This window comes from Pristiophorus japonicus, chromosome 5 (genome assembly GCF_044704955.1).
Source record: "Pristiophorus japonicus isolate sPriJap1 chromosome 5, sPriJap1.hap1, whole genome shotgun sequence".
In the NCBI taxonomy this organism is placed as follows: Eukaryota; Metazoa; Chordata; class Chondrichthyes; family Pristiophoridae; genus Pristiophorus; species Pristiophorus japonicus.
This window is the reverse complement of record NC_091981.1, coordinates 138,458,246-138,479,886: the sequence shown is the minus strand read 5'-3', so window position 1 is coordinate 138,479,886 and position 21,641 is coordinate 138,458,246. Positions and strand designations below refer to the sequence as shown.

General features: G+C 44.3%; 1 protein-coding gene across 1 annotated transcript in view; it reads right to left on the bottom strand.

The window, feature by feature from the left end:
* Positions 1–20,334: 20,334 nt before the first annotated feature.
* The window catches only part of LOC139264112 (uncharacterized), a 46,905-nt gene continuing 45,598 nt past the window's right edge, over positions 20,335–21,641 (bottom strand). Inside the window, exon 7 of the mRNA XM_070880203.1 lies at positions 20,335–20,414. Coding sequence (XP_070736304.1) covers positions 20,394–20,414 — 21 coding nt within the window. The 3' untranslated portion in view covers positions 20,335–20,393. The remainder of the gene's footprint in view (positions 20,415–21,641) is intronic.

The following is a 21,641-nucleotide window of genomic DNA, read 5'->3' as shown; positions in this document are numbered from 1 at the left end:
TCTGAGCAATTTGAACTGAGTTAATCATGGGCGCAGGCTTGTAACGCCAAACTGCCTAAAATTTAGCACAAATTGTCCCTGAATTAGCAATCTCACTCAAGCAGGCCATAAAACTCAGTAATGTAGGAAATGAAAAAAATCCAGTTTTTTTTTGTCTTGTAATACTCCTGTGAAGCACCTTGGGACGTTTTACTACGTTAAAGCGGTGTATAAATACAAGTTGTGTTGTATTTGTTCAGCAGGTAGTGCTACATTGGGATTGGGAGAGAAAAAAGGAGCTCGAGTGGTTTCTGGTTATGTTATAGTTGACATGGGGAGTACTTAATCCTGACACTGAGGCAGGGGGAATGAAATTTCACAGAGGTTCTCCTGTTTGTATGCCATACATTTGGTGGAAGAACTGCAAAATCCTGGAAAAAAATTGTGAATGAGACACTGGACGTCCACAGCTCTTCCCCCGAAGTTAGAAGCAGATGCATGTCCACGGTAACAGACACCCCCGGTGTTCAGAATATAAACATTATACTCCCTGGCAGTAACACCCTCACCTTGATGGGCAAACAAAAGGACAAATTTTGGCCGGGAATTTCCTCGGGGTTTCTCCTGCTCCGCCGCTCTAACTTTGGCGAACTTTTAGCAAAAGGTCCGCTTACGCACATAATGGGGTTTCCGCTGAATGTCTGCCAAAGTTACGGTGGTGGAAAGGAAGAAACCCCAAGGAAATTGCTGCTGTTTGTCTTTAGCATTCTCGGTGCATAGCTTTGTGTGCCAAGAGAGCACATTAGGAATTCAGGCACATGTTTCCATGGTGTATGCAACACTGATTCTCTGACCTGTGCTCCCATCAGGTGCAGGAGTATTTAATTTACTCTATTATGTGCTCCTGGTGCACAAAGCTCCATGCTGGAACTCCTCAAGGTGAACATTTACAACAGAAATTTGAAAATTCACAAATCTACCCATGAATCTTGCTCTTGCAGCATTTGTGCATTGTAACATAATTTCCTCTTAAATACAGGAATATTATGAAGTTTTCCAATGAAAGATTTTTTTTTTTAATAATGAGTGAGCCTGTGGAGTGTAGACAACTGTTTCAGTTTCCTGAAACCCAGGGGTTCCTGCTGATTTCAGGAAAATAGCCGCTGAGTAACCACTTATGTGAAAGTCGGTGGGGAAATTCTTTAATTGCCCGCACAATGAAATGCCTGAAGTGTTTAGTTCAGCACAGGAATTCCACTGGTCATCCCACTAACTGTGATGGATTTGCGGAAGCAAGAGGACTTCCTGCAGAGGGAACAAAGGCAGATGCGGTTGCACTTCTGACATCTGGGCTCAGTTTGTCTTGAGACAAAGAACTGAGTCCCAAAGAAAGCTGCCCACATCTCTGTGGCGAGAAATTGGCCTTTTTCGACGTGTAAGTGATTTCAGTGCAGTGTAATGGGAATTCCCTAGTGCAGTCTGCTGTGACGTTAACAAGCTGTCTAAGCAGCCAATCCCATTGCAGAATTCTCACAGGCTGGGAACCAAGAAATGCTTTAATCCCGACATTTAAAAAATGTTACAGAGAGCAAAACAAAGCTTGGGGCTCTCATATGGGGATAAAGTACAGCCTTAAGTATCACAAACATACTTGAAATTTTTTTAAAGTTTCTTAAAAATTGTAATTTTTATCATAATGGAACCATTTGACACTCCACAAAATTAACATTAGTTTTTCAGGGCCATGATGTTTAGCAGTCAATACACTGTTAATACCACAGTTACACCTAATCCAACAAGGCCTAACTTTTAATGGGCTATGTAACAGCAATATTACAGCAGAAAAGTTCAAATTTTCATCAGTTTCACTGATTTCACTGATTAGACTGATTGCTGGCTATGGTGGGGTGGGGTGGGGTTGGGGGGCACAGTGCAGCCAGTATTGGAGTAGTGATGAGTGATCACAACTTCAGGATTTCCACATTTAGATGCACATGTGCTAAATCCTGAAGTTGCGGTCAGTTTCAAAGGGAAAATAATGGAACACACTGTTAGTTTGCTGTTATTACCCACCGCAAATGTCAGCCCTCAGTCTTTAGACCTAGGTGTATGTACTTGGGGATGTCTGAAGACAATGTCTCTGCTTTCTATGCAAAATTAGTGAGACTGTCACAGAGTTACACATTCACTTGACACCAACCTCTGCCAAGATCAGCTACAGGGATGACCCTGCATGTTGCTATGGAAGTAACCACAGCATTATATTTTTATCCTTCCAAGCTACCATTATTGACATTTGTCACATCAGTCAGGTCTCTACTATAAACCAAATGAGAGAAGCTGTGTTTGCCAGGGGAAACACTATCCATGGAAAGAAAACAACAGCATGACAGGTTGGAGCACATTTACCAGGTGGAAGGTTATCCTATTTGATTTCATAGGATTACATAGGATATACGGCACAGAAATAAGCCATTCAGCCCAACCAGTCCATGTCAGTGCTTATGCTCTACTCGAGCCTCCTCCTGCTTTTCCTCCTCTAACCCTATCAGCATAACCCTCTATTCCCTTCTCCCTCATATGTTTATCTAACCGCCCCTTAAACGCATCCATATTATTTGCTTCAAACACTCCTTGTGGTAGCGAGATCCACATTTTCATCACTCTCTGGGTAAAGAAGTTTCTTCTGAATTCCTTATTTGATTTGGTGACTAACTTATATTGATGGTCTCTAGTTATGCTCTTCCGCACAAGTGGAAACACTCTTCCTATATCTACTCTATCAAAATGTTTCATAATTTTAAAGAGCTCTATTAGGTCACCCCTCAGCTCAAGCCTTCTCTTTTCAAGAGAAAAGAGACCCAGCAAGTTCATCCTTTCCTGATAGGGGTACCCTCGCATTTCTGGTAAGATCCTTGTAAATCTTCCTTTTTATAATATGGCGACCAGAATTGCACAAAGTACTCTAAATGTGGTCTAACCAAGGTTCAATACAAGTTTAGCATAACTTCACTACTTTTCAATTCCATCCCTCTAGAAATAAACCCTAGTGCTTGGTTTGGTTTTTTATGGCCTTGTTAGCCTGTGTCGATACTTTTAGTGATTTGTGTATTCGTACTCCTAGATCCCTTTGCTCCTCTACCCCATTTAGATTCTTATATTCCAAGTAATATGTTAGCTCCCTATTTTTCTTACCAGAATGTAATACCTCACATTCATCTGTGTTGAATTTTATTTATATGCCCATTCTGCAAGTTTATTAATGTCTTCTTATAATTTGTTGCAGTCCTCCTCAGTATTGGCTATCCTTCCCAATTTGGTGTTGTCCGCAAATTTAGAAATTGTGTTTTTGATTTCAAAGTCTAAATCATTAATGTAAATTGTGAACAACAGTGGTCCCAGCACTGATCCTTGTGGAACACCACTTCCCACCTTCTGGCACAGTGAATAGCTACCCTTTACCCCTACTCTCTGCTTTCCAGCCTGAAGCCAGCTAGCTATCCATTCTGCTACTTGTCCCCTGACTCCGCATTCTCTGACCTTGTTAATCAGTCTATTATATGGTACCTTATTGAAGGCCTTTTGAAAATCTAGATAAACTACATCTACTGCATTACCCTTGTCTACTTTCTCTGTTACCTCTTCAAAAATTCAATTATGTTGGCCAAGAAAGACTTTCCCTTTTGAAATTCATGCTGACTATTTAATGTTATATTTTTCATTTCTAGATGTTCTTCTATTTTCTCCTTTAATAGGGATTCCATTATTTTTCCTACTACCGATGTTGAGCTGACTGGCCTATAGTTCCCTGGACATGTTCTTTCTCCCTTCTTACATATAGGTATTACATTAGCTATCTGCCAGTCCTCTGGCACTACATCTTTTTCTAAACGATTACTAAATATGTGTAATAAAGCCTCTGCTATTTCTTCCCTAGATTATTTTAAAATGTGCAGATGTAATCCGTCCGGACCAGGGATTGTATCCTCTTTGAGTTTCATTAGTTTATTTAGTATATCTCCGAGTTTTATTTTGAATGAAGTTAACTCATTACTAATCTCATCATTCAATATCATTGCCACCTGTTTTATTTCCCTGGTAAATACTGAAGCAAAGTAATTATTTAACAGCTCTGCCATCTCTCTATTGCTGCCTGTGGTATTATCCTCTCTATCCCTTTGTGGCATTATTCCCATCCCGACCTTCCTTTTTTTATTTATGTGCCTGTAAGATATTTTACTATTTTGTTTTATGTTCTGTGATAATTAAATTTCATAGTTCCTCTTTTCCTTCCTAATGTTTTTTTTTTTACTTCTCTCCTAATTCCTTCATATTCTTCCTTATTATGCTCTCCCCTGCTGTCTACTTACTTAATGTATGCCTCTTTCCTGACCCTCAATTTTTTCCTTATGCATTTATTCATCCACGGTGTCTCATTAGTATTCAGCTTGTTCCTGTTTATTAGCGGAATATAATTTTCCTGGACTCTGTTGAACACAATTTTAAATGTTTGCCATTGCTGTTCTACATCATTGTTTGCCAATATTGTTGTCCATTTTATTTTCCCAAGTGCTATTCTCAGCCCCTCAAAATCAGCTTTTCTCCAATCTATTACATAAAAACATAAGAAATAGGAACAGGAGTAGGCCATATGGCCCCTCGAGCCTGCTCTGCCATTCAATAAGATCATGGCTGATCTGATCATGGACTCAGCTCCACTTCCCCGCCCACTCCCCAGAACCCCTTAGCCTCTTATCATTTAAGAAACTGTCTATTTCTGTCTTAAATTTATTCAATGTCCCAGCATCCACAGCTCTCTGTGGCAGCAAATTCCACAGATTTACAACCCTCTGAGAGAAGAAATTTCTCCTCATCTCTGTTTTAAATGGGCAGCCCCTTATTCTAAGATCATGCCCTCTAGTTCTAGTCTCCCCCATCAGTTGAACCATCCTCTGCATCCACCTTGTCAAGCCCACTCATAGGGCCCAAGTTTCCACATGATTCGCGCCTGATTTTTAGGAGCAACTGGTGGAGAACGGACTATTTTAGAAATCGCAATTCTCCACATTTTTTTTTCTGCAGTTCTAGTCGGGTAGAACAGTTCTAGTTTAGAACAGAATTTTTTCTTCAAAAGGGGGCGTGTCCGGCCACTGACGCCTGATTTGAAAGTTTCCACAGTGAAAATGTACTCCAAACTAAAGTAGAATGGAGCCAGTGAAGATTTTTGTAGAACTGAAAAAACCTGTTCTACACATTAAAAAATCAGGCGCAGGTTACAAATTAGGCGCCCAGAACGAGGTGGGGGGGAGGTGGGGGGGGAAAGGGAAGTCATTAAATTCGACAATAAATCCTTATTTATACTTCTACAAATATTATACAAATAAATCCAACCTGAATAAATATTTATAAGCCAAGAAAAGATTAAATAAACCATCTTCCTACCTGTGTGAAAGTGCTTCAGCCAGGGAGAATTCTGCAGCCGTTCGTGCCGCTGAGCGGGAGAGAGAGAGAGAGGGAGGGAGAGAGAGAGAGGGGGGGGAGGGAGAGAGAGAGAGGGGGAGAGGGAGAGAGAGAGGGGGGGGAGGGAGGGAGAGAGAGAGAGAGAGAAGGGGAGGGAGGGAGAGGGAGAGAGGGGGAGGGAGGGAGAGAGGGAGAGAGGGGGAGGGAGAGAGAGAGGGGGAGGGAGAGAGAGAGGGGGAGGGAGAGAGAGGGGAGGGGAGGGGGGAGAGAGAGGGGAGGGGAGGGGGGGGAGAGAGAGAGAGGAGAGGGGGGGAGAGAGAGGAGAGGGGAGGGGGGAGAGAGAGGAGAGGGGAGGGGGGAGAGAGAGCGGGGGGGAGAGAGAGCGGGGGGGGAGAGAGAGCGGGTGGGGGGAAGAGAGAGTGGGGGGGAAAGAGAGAGGGGGGAATCGGGTCGGGGAACAGGAGCGCGGGTCGGATCGGGTCAGTCGGGGGGGGGGGAGCGGGTCTTGGGTCGGGGCGGGGGGGAGCAGCGGGTGTCGGGTCTCAGGTTGGGGCGGGGGGGGGGGAGCGGGTGTCGGGTCTCGGGTCGGGGCGGGGGGGGGGAGCGGGTGTCGGGTCGGGGCGGGGGGGGAAGCGGGTGTCGGGTCTCTGGTCGGGGCGGCGGGGGGGGAGCGGGTGTCGGGTCTCGGGTCGGGGCGGGGGGGGGAGCGGGTGTCGGGTCTCGGGTCGGGGCGGGGGGGGGGAGCGGGTGTCGGGTCGGGGCGGGGGGGGAAGCGGGTGTCGGGTCTCTGGTCGGGGCGGCGGGGGGGGAGCGGGTGTCGGGTCTCGGGTCGGGGCGGGGGGGAGGGAGCGGGTGTCGGGTCGGGGCGGGGGGGAGGGGGGGGAGCGGGTGTCGGGTCGGCGGGGGGGGGGGGAGAGCAGGTGTCGGGTTGGGTCTGGTCAGCGGGGGGGGGGGAGCGAGTGTCGGGTCTGGTCAGGGGGGGAGCAGGAGCTGGCCGTGGGAGGAGCCTTATTCATGCAGCCCCAGTGAGGCCATTCAGCCAGGGCTCGGGGTTGCGTGCTTCGGGCCCCTCCCACACAGTTCGGCGCCTGGAGCTACTGCACTTGCGTGCCGACTGTAGCGCGCATGTGCAGAGGTCCCGGCACTGTTTTCAACGCCGGGACCAGGCTCCGCCCCCCCCCCCACAGCTCGTGCTGACTGCGCCGAGGGCCAGAGGACCTACAGGTAGGTGGAGAATACCGAGGACTTTTTTCGGCGCCGTTTTAGGCGCGAAAAACGGGCGCCCAGCTCGGAGGGACGCCCGTTTTTTTTCTTGTGGAAACTTGGGCCCATAATCTTATATGTTTCAATAAGATCACCTCTCATTCTTCTGAATTCCAATGAGCAGAGAACCAAACTACTCAACCTTTCCTCATAGTCAACCCCTCATCCTTGGAATCAACCTCGTGAAGCTTCTCTGAACTGCCTCCAAAGCAAGTATATCCTTTCGTAAATATGGAAACCAAAACTGCATGCAGTATTCCAGGTGTGGCCTCATCAATACCTTATATAGCTGTCACAAGACTTCCCTGCTTTTTTACTCCATCCCCTTTGCAATAAATGCCAAGATACCATTGGCCTTCCTGATCACTTGCTATCCCTACATACTATCCTTTTGTGTTTCATGCATATCCCAGATCCCGCTGTACTGCAGCATTTTGCAATCTTTCTCCATTTAAATAATAACTTGCTCTTTGATTTTTTTCTGCCAAAGTGCATGACCTCATACTTTCCAAAATTATACTCCATCTGCCAAATTTTTGCCCACTCACTTAGTCTGTATATGTCCTTTTGCAGATTTTTTATGTCCTCCTCACACATTGCTTTTCCTCCCATCTTTGTAGAGTCACCAAATTTGGCTATGTTACACTCAGTGCCTTCTTCCAAGTCGTTAATATAGATTGTAAATAGTTGGGGTCCCAGCACTGATCCCTGCAGCACCCTACTAGTTACTGGTTGCCAACCAGAGAATGAACCATTTATCTTGACTCTCTGATTCCTGTTAGTTAGCCAATCCTCTATCCATGCTAATATATTACCCCCAACCCCGTAAACTTTTATCTTGTGCAGTAACCTTTAATATGGCACCTTGTCAAATGCCTTCTGGAAGTCCAAATACACCACATCCACTGGTTCCTCTTTATCCACCCTGTTCGTTACATCCTCAAAGAACTCCAGAAAATTTGTCAAACATGACTTCCCCTTCATAAATCCATGCTGACTCTGCCTGACCGAATTACCCTGGTCTTTGTCATAATTATGTCCTTCTCCATTATCATATTATTATCTTGATGGGACACATGTGGGCATCAAGCCCCCTAGCAATAACTCCATGCCTTATTTGGATAGAAAAGGCTTTTATTCCATTAATGTGTAGAGAGTGTGCAGACCAATACAGGTTAATAAATAATACCCTTGCAGTAGCTGCAGTGCCTTGTTTTGTGATAGTCCACTATGCCACCATTGTTTGAAATAGCAGGCCGATTGGATGGCTGGCTGCTAGCTGACCAAAGGCATCCATTGCAGACTTGGCCAAGGACCACATTCAGAACTCACTGAAAAGAAGTGAAATGCAGATATAACAGATCAATTATCCACCTGAATTCTGGTGGAATATACAATTGTGTGCTCAACCAGAGATTTCCATATTTGGATGGGTAAGGAGGGTACTGCTCTAATTCTGTTGAGGTGCTCACAATTATCTGCACCTGCTGTATCTTGCATAATTTTGTCAACCAGAGAAGAGAAACCTCAGTTTGAGGCACACTGTTGGAACTCGGACGAGTTCGGGCCTGCATGCAAACATGCATCAGAACCACAGGAGAGATCCCAAAATGAAATATTCTGGCATCTAGCCAGTGGAATTATACGGAATAATTTATGAAATTGTGCTCCAAACATGTAGCCTCAGCCACCAGGAGCGCAAATTGAGAATTCAGGCATGCTCCCCCACATTTTCCATCCATTAAAATGAATTAAAGAGAAATCATAGAGGGGAGGGGATAGGCATTCTGGATAAATGCAGCTGTCTGGTGAAGCTGTACAGGAAGCATGGATTTGTAAAGTTACCCCAATTCTTTAAGTTACATAATCAGTTCTAATCTGCTAAAAAAAAATCACCTTTTTTCCCCTGAAGCATACAGTTTAGCTATTTCGCTTCAAGTATGCACGAAAGCCACTCTATCTGACTCATCTAGCTCTCAATGCGATTTGTGCAGCAGTGTTTGTGTGTCCAGGATCGGCCTCTTCTCTCAGCACACTCAGAGCAAATGTGACTTCACCCGTCGAATAGCTGGGAGACTCCATCATCACAGTGCACATACTAGTGGAAGGCTGAGTATCAGCAGTGTCTTGTATTATAATTTAGAATATTGTAGGTACAATGCCTGGAGATGTCTCATTCTTTTAAAGCCTTGAAAATTGGTAAGAGTTGCAAACGTAGCATTCTTTCATGTTTACTGTTGAATGCTACTTGCTGGTCACAGAAACTTTGCAGCTAAATTCGGAATATTGCAGCCACAAATATCCAATGTCTAGCATTTCACCTGTACAAAGTGAAAGCTTGGTGTTAAATGATATATTCATGGATGATGGTGAAGTGTTATTGAGCAACAATTTATTGTGGTATCAAACTGGCTGCTATACAAATAGCTCAAAGAGTTCTGTTCTCTGCAGATAGCAAGAAGGCCAAAACCACAAGCTAAGTTCACAAAAGTGCAAAAGCGAGAAGTTTGCGGCTATTTGTGGAACTTTTGTTAAAGATAGCGAGCGCTTCCTGTGGCTGTATGTGAATGCTTAATGGTGTAAGAATGTATGGTTTATTATGCCGCTTAATGTATGGAGGATTAAGCGCAGCAAACCAGATCTCTGCAGTTGCTGTTGTACAGTCCAGGCTACTGCAGTGCTTTTGCTTCTAAAATTAAAGTACGGGAGAGATTAACACAATGTGTTATCGAACCGACCGAGGAAGCAGGTTTTGTTTTTAATCGGAAACCACCAATTGGACTTCATTATACCTTTTGTAACCTATTATTTTTACTTATGGAGTCTTATTACTGAAGCTTTTGCTTTTATTTTTTATTTTTTTAATTAAATTAGTGGAACAGATACTTGGAAATGATTGCTCCATTTCCATCTCCCTTTCCTCTCCAAAGTTCTTGAACATATTGTCTTTCAAATCTGTGCTCATCTTACCCAAAGCTCCATGTTGGAATCTCTCCAATCAAGTTTCCACTTTTGCCAGGGCATTAAAACAGCCCTAACCAAAGGCATTAATGACATCTTCTGTGACTGTGACCATGGTGCATTATCCCTCCTTGTCCTCTTCAACCTCTGTAGCCTTTGACACAGTCAACCACGTCATCCTCCACCAAAGCTTTCCCTCCATGATCCAGCTCAGTGGGATTATCCTCACTTGGTTGCAATCTTACCTATAAGATTGTAGCCAAAATATTTCCAGCAATGGCTTTCCTTCCTATCCCACACTATTACCTCCGGAGACCACCAAGAATCTATCATTGCTCCCCTTCTCTTCCTCATACATGGTACCCCTTGGTGACATCATCTGCAGACATTGGGTCAGCTTCCACATGTACATGCTCTGCCTCTCCACCCTCTCTCTGGACTCCTCTGTTGTCTCTGTGTTGTCAGACTGCTTGTCTAATATCCAATCGTACAAGAGCTGCAAGTTTTCCAAGTTGAGCATTGGAAACACTGAAGCCATAGGTCTGCATTTTGCATTAAAAATAATAGTGAGGCTATCATCATTATTAAAGTGTAAATCAAACAGCAATTTCCGGAGTCTGCACATGGGCAGTTAAACAAGGATATCAGAAAGCTACTGTCTGAGTTGCCCTGCTCCTCTACAAGCTTCGCCATAACTGTATCTCACCCAGAAACTTGTCATTGAAACACATGGAACGGCGTTACGTTGCAGTATATAAAGAACCTTTGCTTTCAATTCTGAGTTTGAGAATAAACAATCTCTGCCTTACAGTACACTGCTCAGTCACATACTTTACAGCTACTGACCGCTAAATTGATCCTGTGGGAATTTGCAATATTTCTCAGAAAACATGACTAACTTGGGACAAAATGAAATATTGTACTTATCTGCCAGTATATATAGCTCCTGTGCCATAATCTGGAATGACATATCGATGGAGTACTGAGGGAATGCTGCATTGTCAGAGGTCCCCACTTGAGACATGAAATTGAGGTCCAGTCTGCTATTCTGATGTTTCAGATTAAAGATCTCATGACAGTCTCTTGGAGTCGAGGATGACTTTATTTGAAGACGAATGGCGTTTTCCTCATTTTGACATGGCTAGTCATTATATAAAGTAAGCATTATTATTTTAGTTCTTGTGTTAACCTCTATATTGTATCATGTTGCTTACTATGTACATAACCAGTTCAGAATGCAGATAAATGAAAAATACTGTAACAAAATTACAAAAAGTGATCCCAAGCTCTGGCGCTCCCAATGGCACTTTTTGGGAAATTACTGGAGCACAGCTTGCAACTTTCTGTCTATTAAAATTAGTGGATTGAAAATCATGATCCACGTGTCTGCAGTTCCTCAGAAATGCTCCTTGAGTGCCAGTTCCCAATGGGAGTGCCAGATTGCAGAATCATTCCTACAGAACTTTCATCTCTATCCCCGTCACCAAGAACTATTATGACCATTAGCTTGTGAGATGCAAATGTTAAAGCTTACCAAGTTAAAGAATTATAGCTTTAGAACATTCAGAATAAAAGAAAGACTTGCAGTTATATAGAGGTCAAGTTTCAGCCTGAGTTGCTCCTATTTTTTTGGAACAACTAGTTTAGAATGGAGTATCTTAGAAATTGCAATTTTCGGCATGTAGTTTGCTCCAGTTCTAGTCAGTTAGAACAGTTTCATTGGAGCTACTGCACATGCACGCACACTGTAATGTGCATGTGCAGAGGTCCCGGCACTGTTTTCAGCGCCGGGACCTGGCTCCGCCCCCGACCCCTTGTGCTGCGCTGCACCGAGGGCCTGGAACGTTCTAGAGCGGGGAGAATACCAAGGTAAGTTTTAGGCGTGGTTTTGAGCGCGGAAATCAGGCGTGGCTCGCGGGGCTGCGCCGTTCTAGGCACGGCTCGAAACTTGACCCCATAGTGTCTTTAATGACCACTGGATGTCTCAAAGCGCTTTACAGCCAATGAGCACTTTTGGAGTGTAGTCACTATTGTAATGTGGGAAATGTGCCACAATGTGCCACAATGTGCAAGCTTCCACAAACAGCAATGTGATAATGACCAGATATTCTGGTTTTGTTAAGTTGATTAAGTGATAAGTATTGGCCAGGACACTAGGGATAACTCTCCTGCTCTTTTCTTCGAAATCGTGCCACGGGATCTTTTACGTCCAACTGAAAGAGCAGACAGGACTTCGGTGTAATGTCTCATCCGAAAGACGGCACCTCCGACAATGCAGCACTCCCTTAGCACTGCACCGGATTCAGTGCACAGATCTTTCAATATCTTTCAATATTAATTTTTCAAATTGCTCTTACTATGTGTTGTTAAATGCACATTACATGCAAGGTGTCATTGTATATAATATACATTTAATATATTAACTAGTAACCAACTGTGACTATATCATATAGTGACAATAAAGAATTAAGTTATGAAATCAGTGACACAGCAAGCATTCAGGTTTAATTATAAATAGGCACTGGTGCTTCTTGTCAGTGGAAGATGGATTTCATAATGTTTTGTGACAGTCATTCTGGATAGTTTGGAGTTATTTTGCTAAGTAGCAAGGGGATTATGAGAGGTTTGTTTTGCTAATTATATTGGAAGTTGGCAGGACAAAGTAACAGTTAACAAAATAAAGGACAGAGTGAGTTTATCCCTTGTGTCAACCTCAACACAAATTCATATCCTGCCTGTGCAATGTGTTGGGTTTCTTGCTAGATTGCACAGCTGGATGTGGGAAAGGTGGAAGGGTGGAGGCATTGGTTTAAATGAATTCTGAGTCTACACAAAAGTTCAAGGCTAGAGTTTTTTGAGGTTGGGAAGTTATTTGGAAAGATGACATGAATCTTCTTTTCTGGCAGTTACTGCCTTAATGTGAACAATCTACCAAAGGATTATTCTCAGCTGTGAATTTTAATTGTAAAGTGGCAACATTTTATGCCTTAAGTTAACTGATGTCCAGGAACCATTGAGATCATCTTAATTTTTGCACATTATCTACGTCACTAAAAATCGTGTGCATTTGGTCTGTTCATGAAGGTGGGAAAATGTCTAATATATGACTGTAAACCTTGAAGTATTGGCTCAAATGTCCATTCACTAAAAAATCAATCAAAACAAAAACAAATCCTTTTTATCAACAATTAACCAATGAACAACAGAATATTAACTTTTATTATCAGCCGTGGCTCAGTTGGTAGCACTCTTGCCTCTAAGTCAGAAGGTTGTGGGTTCAAGTCCCACTCCAGAGACTTAAGCACAAAATCTGGGCTGACATTCTAGTGCAGTACTGAGGGAGTGCTGCCCTGTTGGAGGTGCCGGTTTTCAAATGAGATGTTAAACCGAGGCCCTGTCTACTCTCTCTGGTGGACGTAAAAGATCCCATAGCACTATTTTGAAGAAGAACAGGGGAGTTATCCCTAGTGTCCTGTTTAATATTTATCCCTCAATCAACATCATTAAAACAGATTATCTGGTCATTATCACGTTACAATTTAGAAATATAGAAACATAGAAAATAGGTGCAGGAGTAGGCCATTCGGCCCTTCGAGCCTACACCGCCATTCAATAAGATCATGCTGATCATTCCCTCAGTACCCCTTTCCTGCTTTCTCTCCATACCCCTTGATCCCCTTACCCGTAAGGGCCATATCTAACTCCCTCTTGAATTTATCCAATGAACTGGCATCAACAACTCTATGCGACAGGGAATTCCACAGGTTAACAACTCTCTGAGTGAAGAAGTGTCTCCTCATCTCAGTCCTAAATGGCCTACCCCTTATCCTAAGACTGTGTCCCCTGGTTCTGGATTTCCCCAACGTCGGGAACATTCTTCCCGTATCTAACCTGTCCAGTCCCGTCAGAATCTTATACGTTTCTATGAGATCCCCTCTCATCCTTCTAAACTCCAATGAATAAAGGGCCAGTTGATCCAGTCTCTCCTCATATGACAGTCCAGCCATCCCTGGAATTAGTCTGGTGAACCTTCGCTGCACTCTCTCAATAGGAAGAATGTCCTTCCTCAGATTAGGAGACCAAAACTGAACACAATATTCCAGGTGAGGCCTCACTAAGGCGCTGTACAACTGCAGTAAGATCTCCCTGCTCCTATTCTCAAATCCCCTAGTTATGAAGGCCAACATACCATTTGCCTTCTTCACCGCCTGTTGTACCTGCATGCAAACCTTCAATGACCGATGAACCATGACACCCAGGTCTCGTTGCACCTCCCCTTTTCCTAATCTGCCGCCATTCAGATAATATTCTGCCTTCGTGTTTTTGCCCCCAAAATGGATAACCTCACATTTATCCACATTATACTGCATCTGCCATGCATTTGCCCACTCACCTAACCTGTCCAAGTCACCCTGCAGCCTCTTAGCGTACCCCTCACAGCTCACACCGCCACCCAATTTAGTGTCATCTGCAAACTTGGAGATATTACACTCAATTCCTTCATCCAAATTGTTAATGTATATTGTAAAGAGCTGGGGTCCCAGCACTGAGCCCTGCGGCACTCCACTAGTCACTGTGGGTCATTCTGAAAAGGATCCATTTATCCCGACTCTCTGCTTCCTGTCTGCCAACCAGTTCTCTATCCATGTCAGTACATTACCCCCAATACCATGCGCTTTGACTTTGCACACCAATCTCTTGTGCAGGACCTTTCCAAAAGCCTTTTGAAAGTCCAAATACACCACATCCACTGGTTCTCCCTTGTCCACTCTGCCAGTTATATCCTCAAAAAATTCCTGAAGATTCGTCAAGCATGATTTCCCTTTCATGAATCCATCCTGACTTGGACCGATCCAGTCACTGCTTTCCAAATGCACTGCTATTTCATCCTTAATGATTGATGCCAACATTTTCCCCACTACTGATCTCAGGCTAACTAATCTATAATTACCAATTTTCTCTCTCCCTCCTTTTTTAAAGTGGTGTTACATTAGCTACCCTCCAGTCCATAGGAACTGATTCAGTCAATGGACTGTTGGAAAATGATCAACAATGCATCCGCTATTTCGAGGGCCAGTTCCTTAAGTACTCTGGGATGCAGACTATCAGGTCCCGTGGATTTATCAGCCTTCAATCCCATCAATTTCCCTAACACAATTTCCCGCCAAATAAGGATATCCTTCAGTTCCTCCTTCTCACTAGACCCACTGTCCCCTAGTACATTCGGAAGGTTATTCGTGTCTTCCTTCATGAAGACAGAAGCGAAGTATTTGTTCAATTGGTCTGCCATTTCTTTGTTCCTCATTATAAATTCACCTGAATCTGACTGCAAGGGACTTACATTTGTCTTCACTAATCTTTTTCTCTTCACATATTTATAGAAGTTTTTGCAGTCAGTTTTTATGTTCCCTGCAAATTTCCTCTTGTACTCTATTTTCTCCCTCTTAATTAAACACTTAGTCCTCCTCTGTTGAATTCTAAATTTCTCCCAGTCCTCAGGTTTGTTACTTTTTCTAGCCAATTTATATGCCTCTTCCTTGGTTTTAACACTATCCTTAATTTCCCTTGTTAGCCACGGTTGAGCCACCTTCCCCGTTTTATTTTTACTCCAGACCGGGATGTACAATTGCTGAAGTTCATCCATGTGATCTTTAAATATTTGCCATTTCTTATCCACCGTCAACCCTTTAAGTATCCTTTGCCAGTCTATTCTAGCCAATTCATGCCTCATACCATCGAAGTTACCTTTCCTTAAGTTCAAGACCCTAGTTTCCGAATTAACTGTGTCACTCTCCATCTTAATAAAGAATTCTACCATATTATGGTCACTCTTCCCCAAGGGGCCTCGCCCAACAAGATTGCTAATTAGTCCTTTCTCATTACACATCACCCAGTCTAGAATGGCCAGCTCTCTAGTTGGTTTCCTCGACATATTGGTCGAGGAAACCATCCCTAATACACTCCGGGAAATCCTCCTTCACCCCATTGCTACCAGTTTGGTTAGCCCAATCAATATGTAGATTAAAGTCGCCCATGATAACTGCTGTACCTTTATTGCACACGTCCCTTATTTCTTGTTTGATGCTGTCCCCAACCTCACTACTACTGTTTGGTGGTTTGTACACAACTCCCACAAGCATTTTCTGCCCTTTGGTATTCCGCAGCTCCACCCATACAGATTCCACATCATCCAAGCTAATGTCCCTCCTTACTATTGCATTAATTTCCTCTTTAACCAGCACGCCACCGCGCCTCCTTTTCTTCTCTGCCTATCCTTCCTAAATGTTGAATAGCCCTGGATGTTGAGTTCCCAGCCTTGGTCACCCTGGAGCCATGGCTCCGTGATGCCAATTGCATCATATCCGTTAACTGCTGTCTGCGCAGTTAATTCGTCCACCTTACTACAAATACTCATCGCATTGAGGCACAGAGCCTTCAGGCTTGTCTTTTTAACACACTTTGCTCCTTTAGAATTTTGCTGTAATGTGGCCCTTTTTGTTTTTTGCCTTCGGTTTCTCTGTCCTCAACTTTTACTATTCTCCTTTCCATCTTTTGCTTCTGTCTCCATTTTATTTCCCTCTGTCTCCCTGCATAGGTTCCCATCCCCCTGCCATGTTAGTTTAACTCCTCCCCAACAGCACTAGCAAACACTCCCCCCAGGATATTGGTTCCGGTCCTGCCCAGGTGCAGACCGTCCGGTTTGTACTGGTCCCACTTCCCCCAGAACCGGTTCCAATGTCCCAGGAACTTGAATCCCTCCCTTTTGCACCACTCCTCAAGCCACGTATTCATCTGGGCTATCCTACGATTCCTACTCTGACTAGCACGTGGCCCTGGTAGCAATCCTGAGGTTACTACTTTTGAGGTCCTACTTTTTAATTTAGCTCCTAGCTCTCTAAATACGTCTTGTAGGACCTCATCCCGTTTTTTACCTATATCGTTGGTACCTATGTGCACTACGACAACTGGCTGTTCACCCTCCCTTTTCAGAATGTCCTGCACCCGCTCCGAGACATCCTTGACCCTTGCACCAGGGAGGCAACATACCATCCTGGAGTCGCAGTTGCAGCCGCAGAAACGCCTATCTATTCTCCTTACAATTGAATCCCCTATCACTATAGCTCTCCCACTCTTTTTCCTGCCCTCCTCTGTAGCAGAGCCACCCACTTGGTGCCGTGAACTTGGCTGCTGCTTCCCTCCCCTGATGAGTCATCCCCCTCAACAGTACCCAAAGCGGTGTATCTGTTTTGCAGGGGAATGACCGCAGGGGACCCTTGCACTACCTTTCTTCCACTGCTCTTCCTGTTGGTCACCCATTTACTATCTGGCTGTGTACCCTTTACCTGCCACCGCTAAACGTGCTATTCAGGTCATTCTCAGCATTGTGCATACTCCAGAGTAAATCCACCTGCAATGCGGTCCGTCAGGAGCTGGAGGCAGATACAGTTCCCGCACACGTAGTCGTCAGGGACACCGGAAGCGTCCCTGACTTCTCACATAGTACAGGAGTAGCATAACACGTGTCCGAGCTCTCCTGCCATGACTTAACCCCTAGATTAACTTAATTTGGCAACAACAATACTAAATGTTACTTACTGCTATAGAAAAGAAAAACTACTTACCAATCACCAACCAATCTTGGCTGTGACATCACCTTTCGATTTCTTTCTGCTTCTTTTTGCCTCCCTGCTGCAGCTGCACCGGTAGGCCTCCGACGTCCCCAGACTCCCTGCTGCTCGCACTCCCATCTCACGAACTGCTGGGCCTTTTGTAGGCCTGCGACGTTCCTGGACTCCCTGCTGCTCGCACTCCCGCCTCACGAACTGTTGGGCCTTTTGTAGGCCTCTGATGTCCCCGGACTCTGTGGGAGTTTGCTGTGTGCAAATTGCCTGCCACGTTTTCCACATTACAAAAGTGGCTAAAATTGGCTGTAAAGTGCTTTGAGACATGGTGGTCGTGAAAAGCACCATATAACTGCAAGTCTTCTAATCAAATCCCTCCTCTTTTTTCAAAGTCCTTTCAGTTGGCTATGTTGATTCCCCACCCAATCCACTATATACTCAGGACAAAAAGAGCATTTGAATTTACATAGTGCCTTTCACATCCTCAGAATATCTCCAAAGTGTTTCAGTGTTAATGAGTTACTTTTGAAGTATAGTCACAGTTGTTACGTAAGCAGATGTGATAGCCAATTTTTACACAGCAAAGTCCTGCAAATAGCAAATGAGTGAATGACCAATTAATCAGTTTTTTGTGGTGTTGGATGAGGGAAGAATATTATCCAACACAACAGGTGAACTCCCTTCTCTTGTTTGAATCATACAACATGATCTTTATTAAATCTTATAATCTTTTTCGCTTCTATTCTGTATTTCCCATAGTCCACTAGATTTTCCTTTGTATTTGTCATGCGTTGATATTTCTGACTGCACCCACGGAGGTGGGGAGATGACTTGGTGCTATGTATGTTAAAAATGCTATTATTGAGCTAAAGTTAGTTAACAAAAGATTAAAATTGACAGGATATCAGGACTGGGAGATGTAGATTAGATTTCAGACAGGATGTCTGAACCAATGTGCCACAGACAATGAAATATAATTTAACATTCTAGTGATCATTCACATTTATGGTTGCTGCAACATTTGAACTCAGTAGAGGTCATTGCCAAGTTAGGCTGGTGGATTCCCTCTTGGGTCGAGGGGACAGGTAGTGTGAGTGAAAGCTGACACTGGAGTCAGGCTGATTGGAGAAAAAACAGCAGACTGCAGGAAGAGGAGGCGCTACCCTTGGACCTCAGGCCAAATGTAATGGTTGAATTTCTTCTAGCCTGTAAGATAATTCTGAAATCATGAAAGAATAAGCTAGTCCACCAATGTAGAATTGCATGCAAGTTCATTATTTTCTATATATACTGGAACAAAAATAAAGCCGAGCTGTGATTACAACGAGTACTCTGTACGTTCACATGCACAACACATGGGTGGCAGGTGGACTTCTCCCACCACCGACCCATTATTACCAACCTGAGGTCTGGCCTCACTACATGCAGCTGGCAACTTGCGGGTGCCAAGTGGATGTTCCACTGCAGATTGCTGGTTGTAAGGGTAGGAAATTGGCCGGCTCCCATGTTGAGCTGGCTAACAGTTGGAGCCAGGTAGGCTGGGGTTGGGGGGTGGGAGCGGGGTGGTGGGCGAGACAAGGAGCGGGCTGAAGTTCTTGCTCCTGCTGGCCCCACTGAAAGCATTAATTCCTGGGCTATTTTCTGAGTGACCTCCAGAGGCCTGGTTAGGCTGCTCCACGCCTGGTACAAATGAGTGAAGTATGCACGGCGTACGTTCCATCTCCTTCTATATCAAAATTACAATTGGGGGTCTACGTACTTCATAGGACACCAATGTGCATACTTTAAGTGGCCTCCTGCCTGAAACAGGATCCTAATTAAGGTGGAGGTGGCCTGAGCATCAGGTAAATGGGGCAGTAAGTGAGCTGACACCATTGTCAGGCTGTTATCCCCCCCATTTACACCGGGTGGAGCAAGTCAAATTCCACAAAGGTTGTGCCTTAATCATTTCCTGTTTGAAAGTTTCTCATTCTTACTGCCTTATCTGCCACTTTTTTTTTCTAATTTATTTGAGCTCGTTCCCCATTTATCTTGTAAAATTAATGAAAAATACTAAAGGAGAAAATGAGAATATAAGTCAAGATTAAGAGAGGTATATGGAAAGCTAAGAGAGAGTATGAGGTAAAAAACAAAGGGGCCAAAATTGCCTGGGCCTCGTTTGGGATCGATAGCCTTCCGGGCACGGGACTTTTACCGCCCGGGCTGGAAGTCCTGCCCCCCGGCATGAAATTGGGCTTTGCGCCACTCAAATGAGGTGGAGCACTGTCTCAGGTGTTGCACCTCATTGGAAGAGCGCTCCCCGGGCAGCAGCGCGGCACTGAATAGGTCAGCGCTATGCGGAGGTTCTGCATCCCGCTGGCACGCTACAACGCCCCTTCCCTTCAGTTAAAGGTGAGGGCCGCTACACACTCTGCAGGTCCTTTGATGGCCGCCACTGGGCTACCAGAGACGTGCTCGACTGGGCCAGTGGGCCGGCACCAAAAGGGAGTGCCACGCTGTATGATGGTGGCCCGGTCGAGGTGAGGACTGCCATTGTCGGGCTGACCGAAGAGTCGGCTGACAAAAAATAATCGCGGCCTGGGGTGCACACGGCATCCCCTTTAAGGGGCTCCCCAGGTAGATGTTGACCCATGCCAACCTTGCGTGGGTGAATCCTGAAGTGTTTAAGAGTGAGATGAGTGACATTATGATGGATTGAAGGAAAATTTTTAAGGAGTTAGTTACGCTAAAGGAAGACAAAGTACCAGAGCCCAATGGGATGCATCGTAGAATCCTGAGGGAGATGAGGGAATAAATTTCCGAGGCAACAGAATTTACTGCCCATAATTTGTGGTCAGCAGTAAAGGAAAGGCGTTCGCCACCTCTCCCGAAGAAAGCGACCTACAGAGAACTCACGGTCACTGAGAGGTTTGGCTTTTTCGATGTTCATTTGAGATCAGTGTAGTTTAATGAGAATCCCATAGCGTGAGCTGCTGTGACTTCAACAAGCTGTTTAAGCAACCAATCACAATGCAGAATTCTAAAAGACAGTGAACCAGGAAGTGAAGAAGCTCCTTTTATTCTGACGTTTTAAAAATGTTACAGAGAGCAAAATAGAGATTGGGTTTCTCACTTGGAGAATTGGTAAACCTGAAATAAAGATGAACAAACGTTAAAAAATATAATCATTTTTAAAGTTTCTTAAAAATTTTAATTTTAATTAAAATGGAGAAATTTGACACTCCACAAAATTAAAATCAGTTTTTCAGTGCCAACCCTTTGTTTAGCAGTCAATACGCTGTTAAAGGCCCAGTTACAGTTAATCCAACAAGGTCTAACTTTTAATGGTGTATTTAACATCAATATTACCGCGGAAAAGCCCATGTTTGTGTCAGTTTCACTGATTTTCCCTGATTTCACTGATTGCCGGCTATGGGGGAGGGGGAGCCACAGCGCAACCAATGTCAGAGCAGTAAATGGCTGACTGCAACTTTAGGATTTCCGCGTTAGGATTCGCATGCACTAAATGTTGAAGTTACAGCCAGTTTCAAAGGGGTTAAAACAGTGAACAGTAAAAAGGGAGAAAACAGAGAATAGGAGATAAAGGCAGTTTTTCAGCTTGATTGGAAGTGGGTAGTGTTATCTAGAAAGGCTCAGTTCAAGGGCCAAATCTGTTCATTGATTTAGGTCTAGAGGGAGTGGTATCAAAATTTACAAATGGTACCAAAATAGGGAGTATAGTTCAGCCCCGATTTTAACTCGGGGCAGGAATCAGGAGTGCAAGGGCTGAAGCGGGCAGTGATCCTTCTGTTTACTCAGTGCAAGAAAATATCCTGGGTGTTGGTTAATTTCCTTGGCTTTTTAGTTGCTTTAAGAAGACATTTCAGCTTTATTGAAGAAATGCAATCTGCATCTTTACTTCATGGAGTGACTCACATGGTTGTGACTTTTATTGACCAGGTGTTTCGTAATGGATGCTGGAAAGTTACAATGTCTGAAACCAGGAATTATAGGCACAATAATTCCCTACCTTACTACCACGAGTTAGCGGCGCAATCTTGGTGAAAAATGGCAGCCACCACTCTATCGTCCTTCTCTGGTGCAGGACTCGGCAGCCATCTTAGTGCTGTCAATAGCAGTGCTGGCCCCGGAGATGCAAATGTGGAGAGCGTGACGTCTGTCAACGTGCACTGCCATCTTAATGTCACAGTCTGCGAACTTGAACCTTAGCACTGAGTTTGGCGCTGGGTCCCAAGCTCGCTCTGAAAAGCGAGTGTGCAGCAGACTGACAGAGAAGCTGTCAGCACTTCTTAAACGGACACACACATCTTTCAAGTTAGTTTGCATTTAAGCTTATGGATTGGATTTAAAAATTTT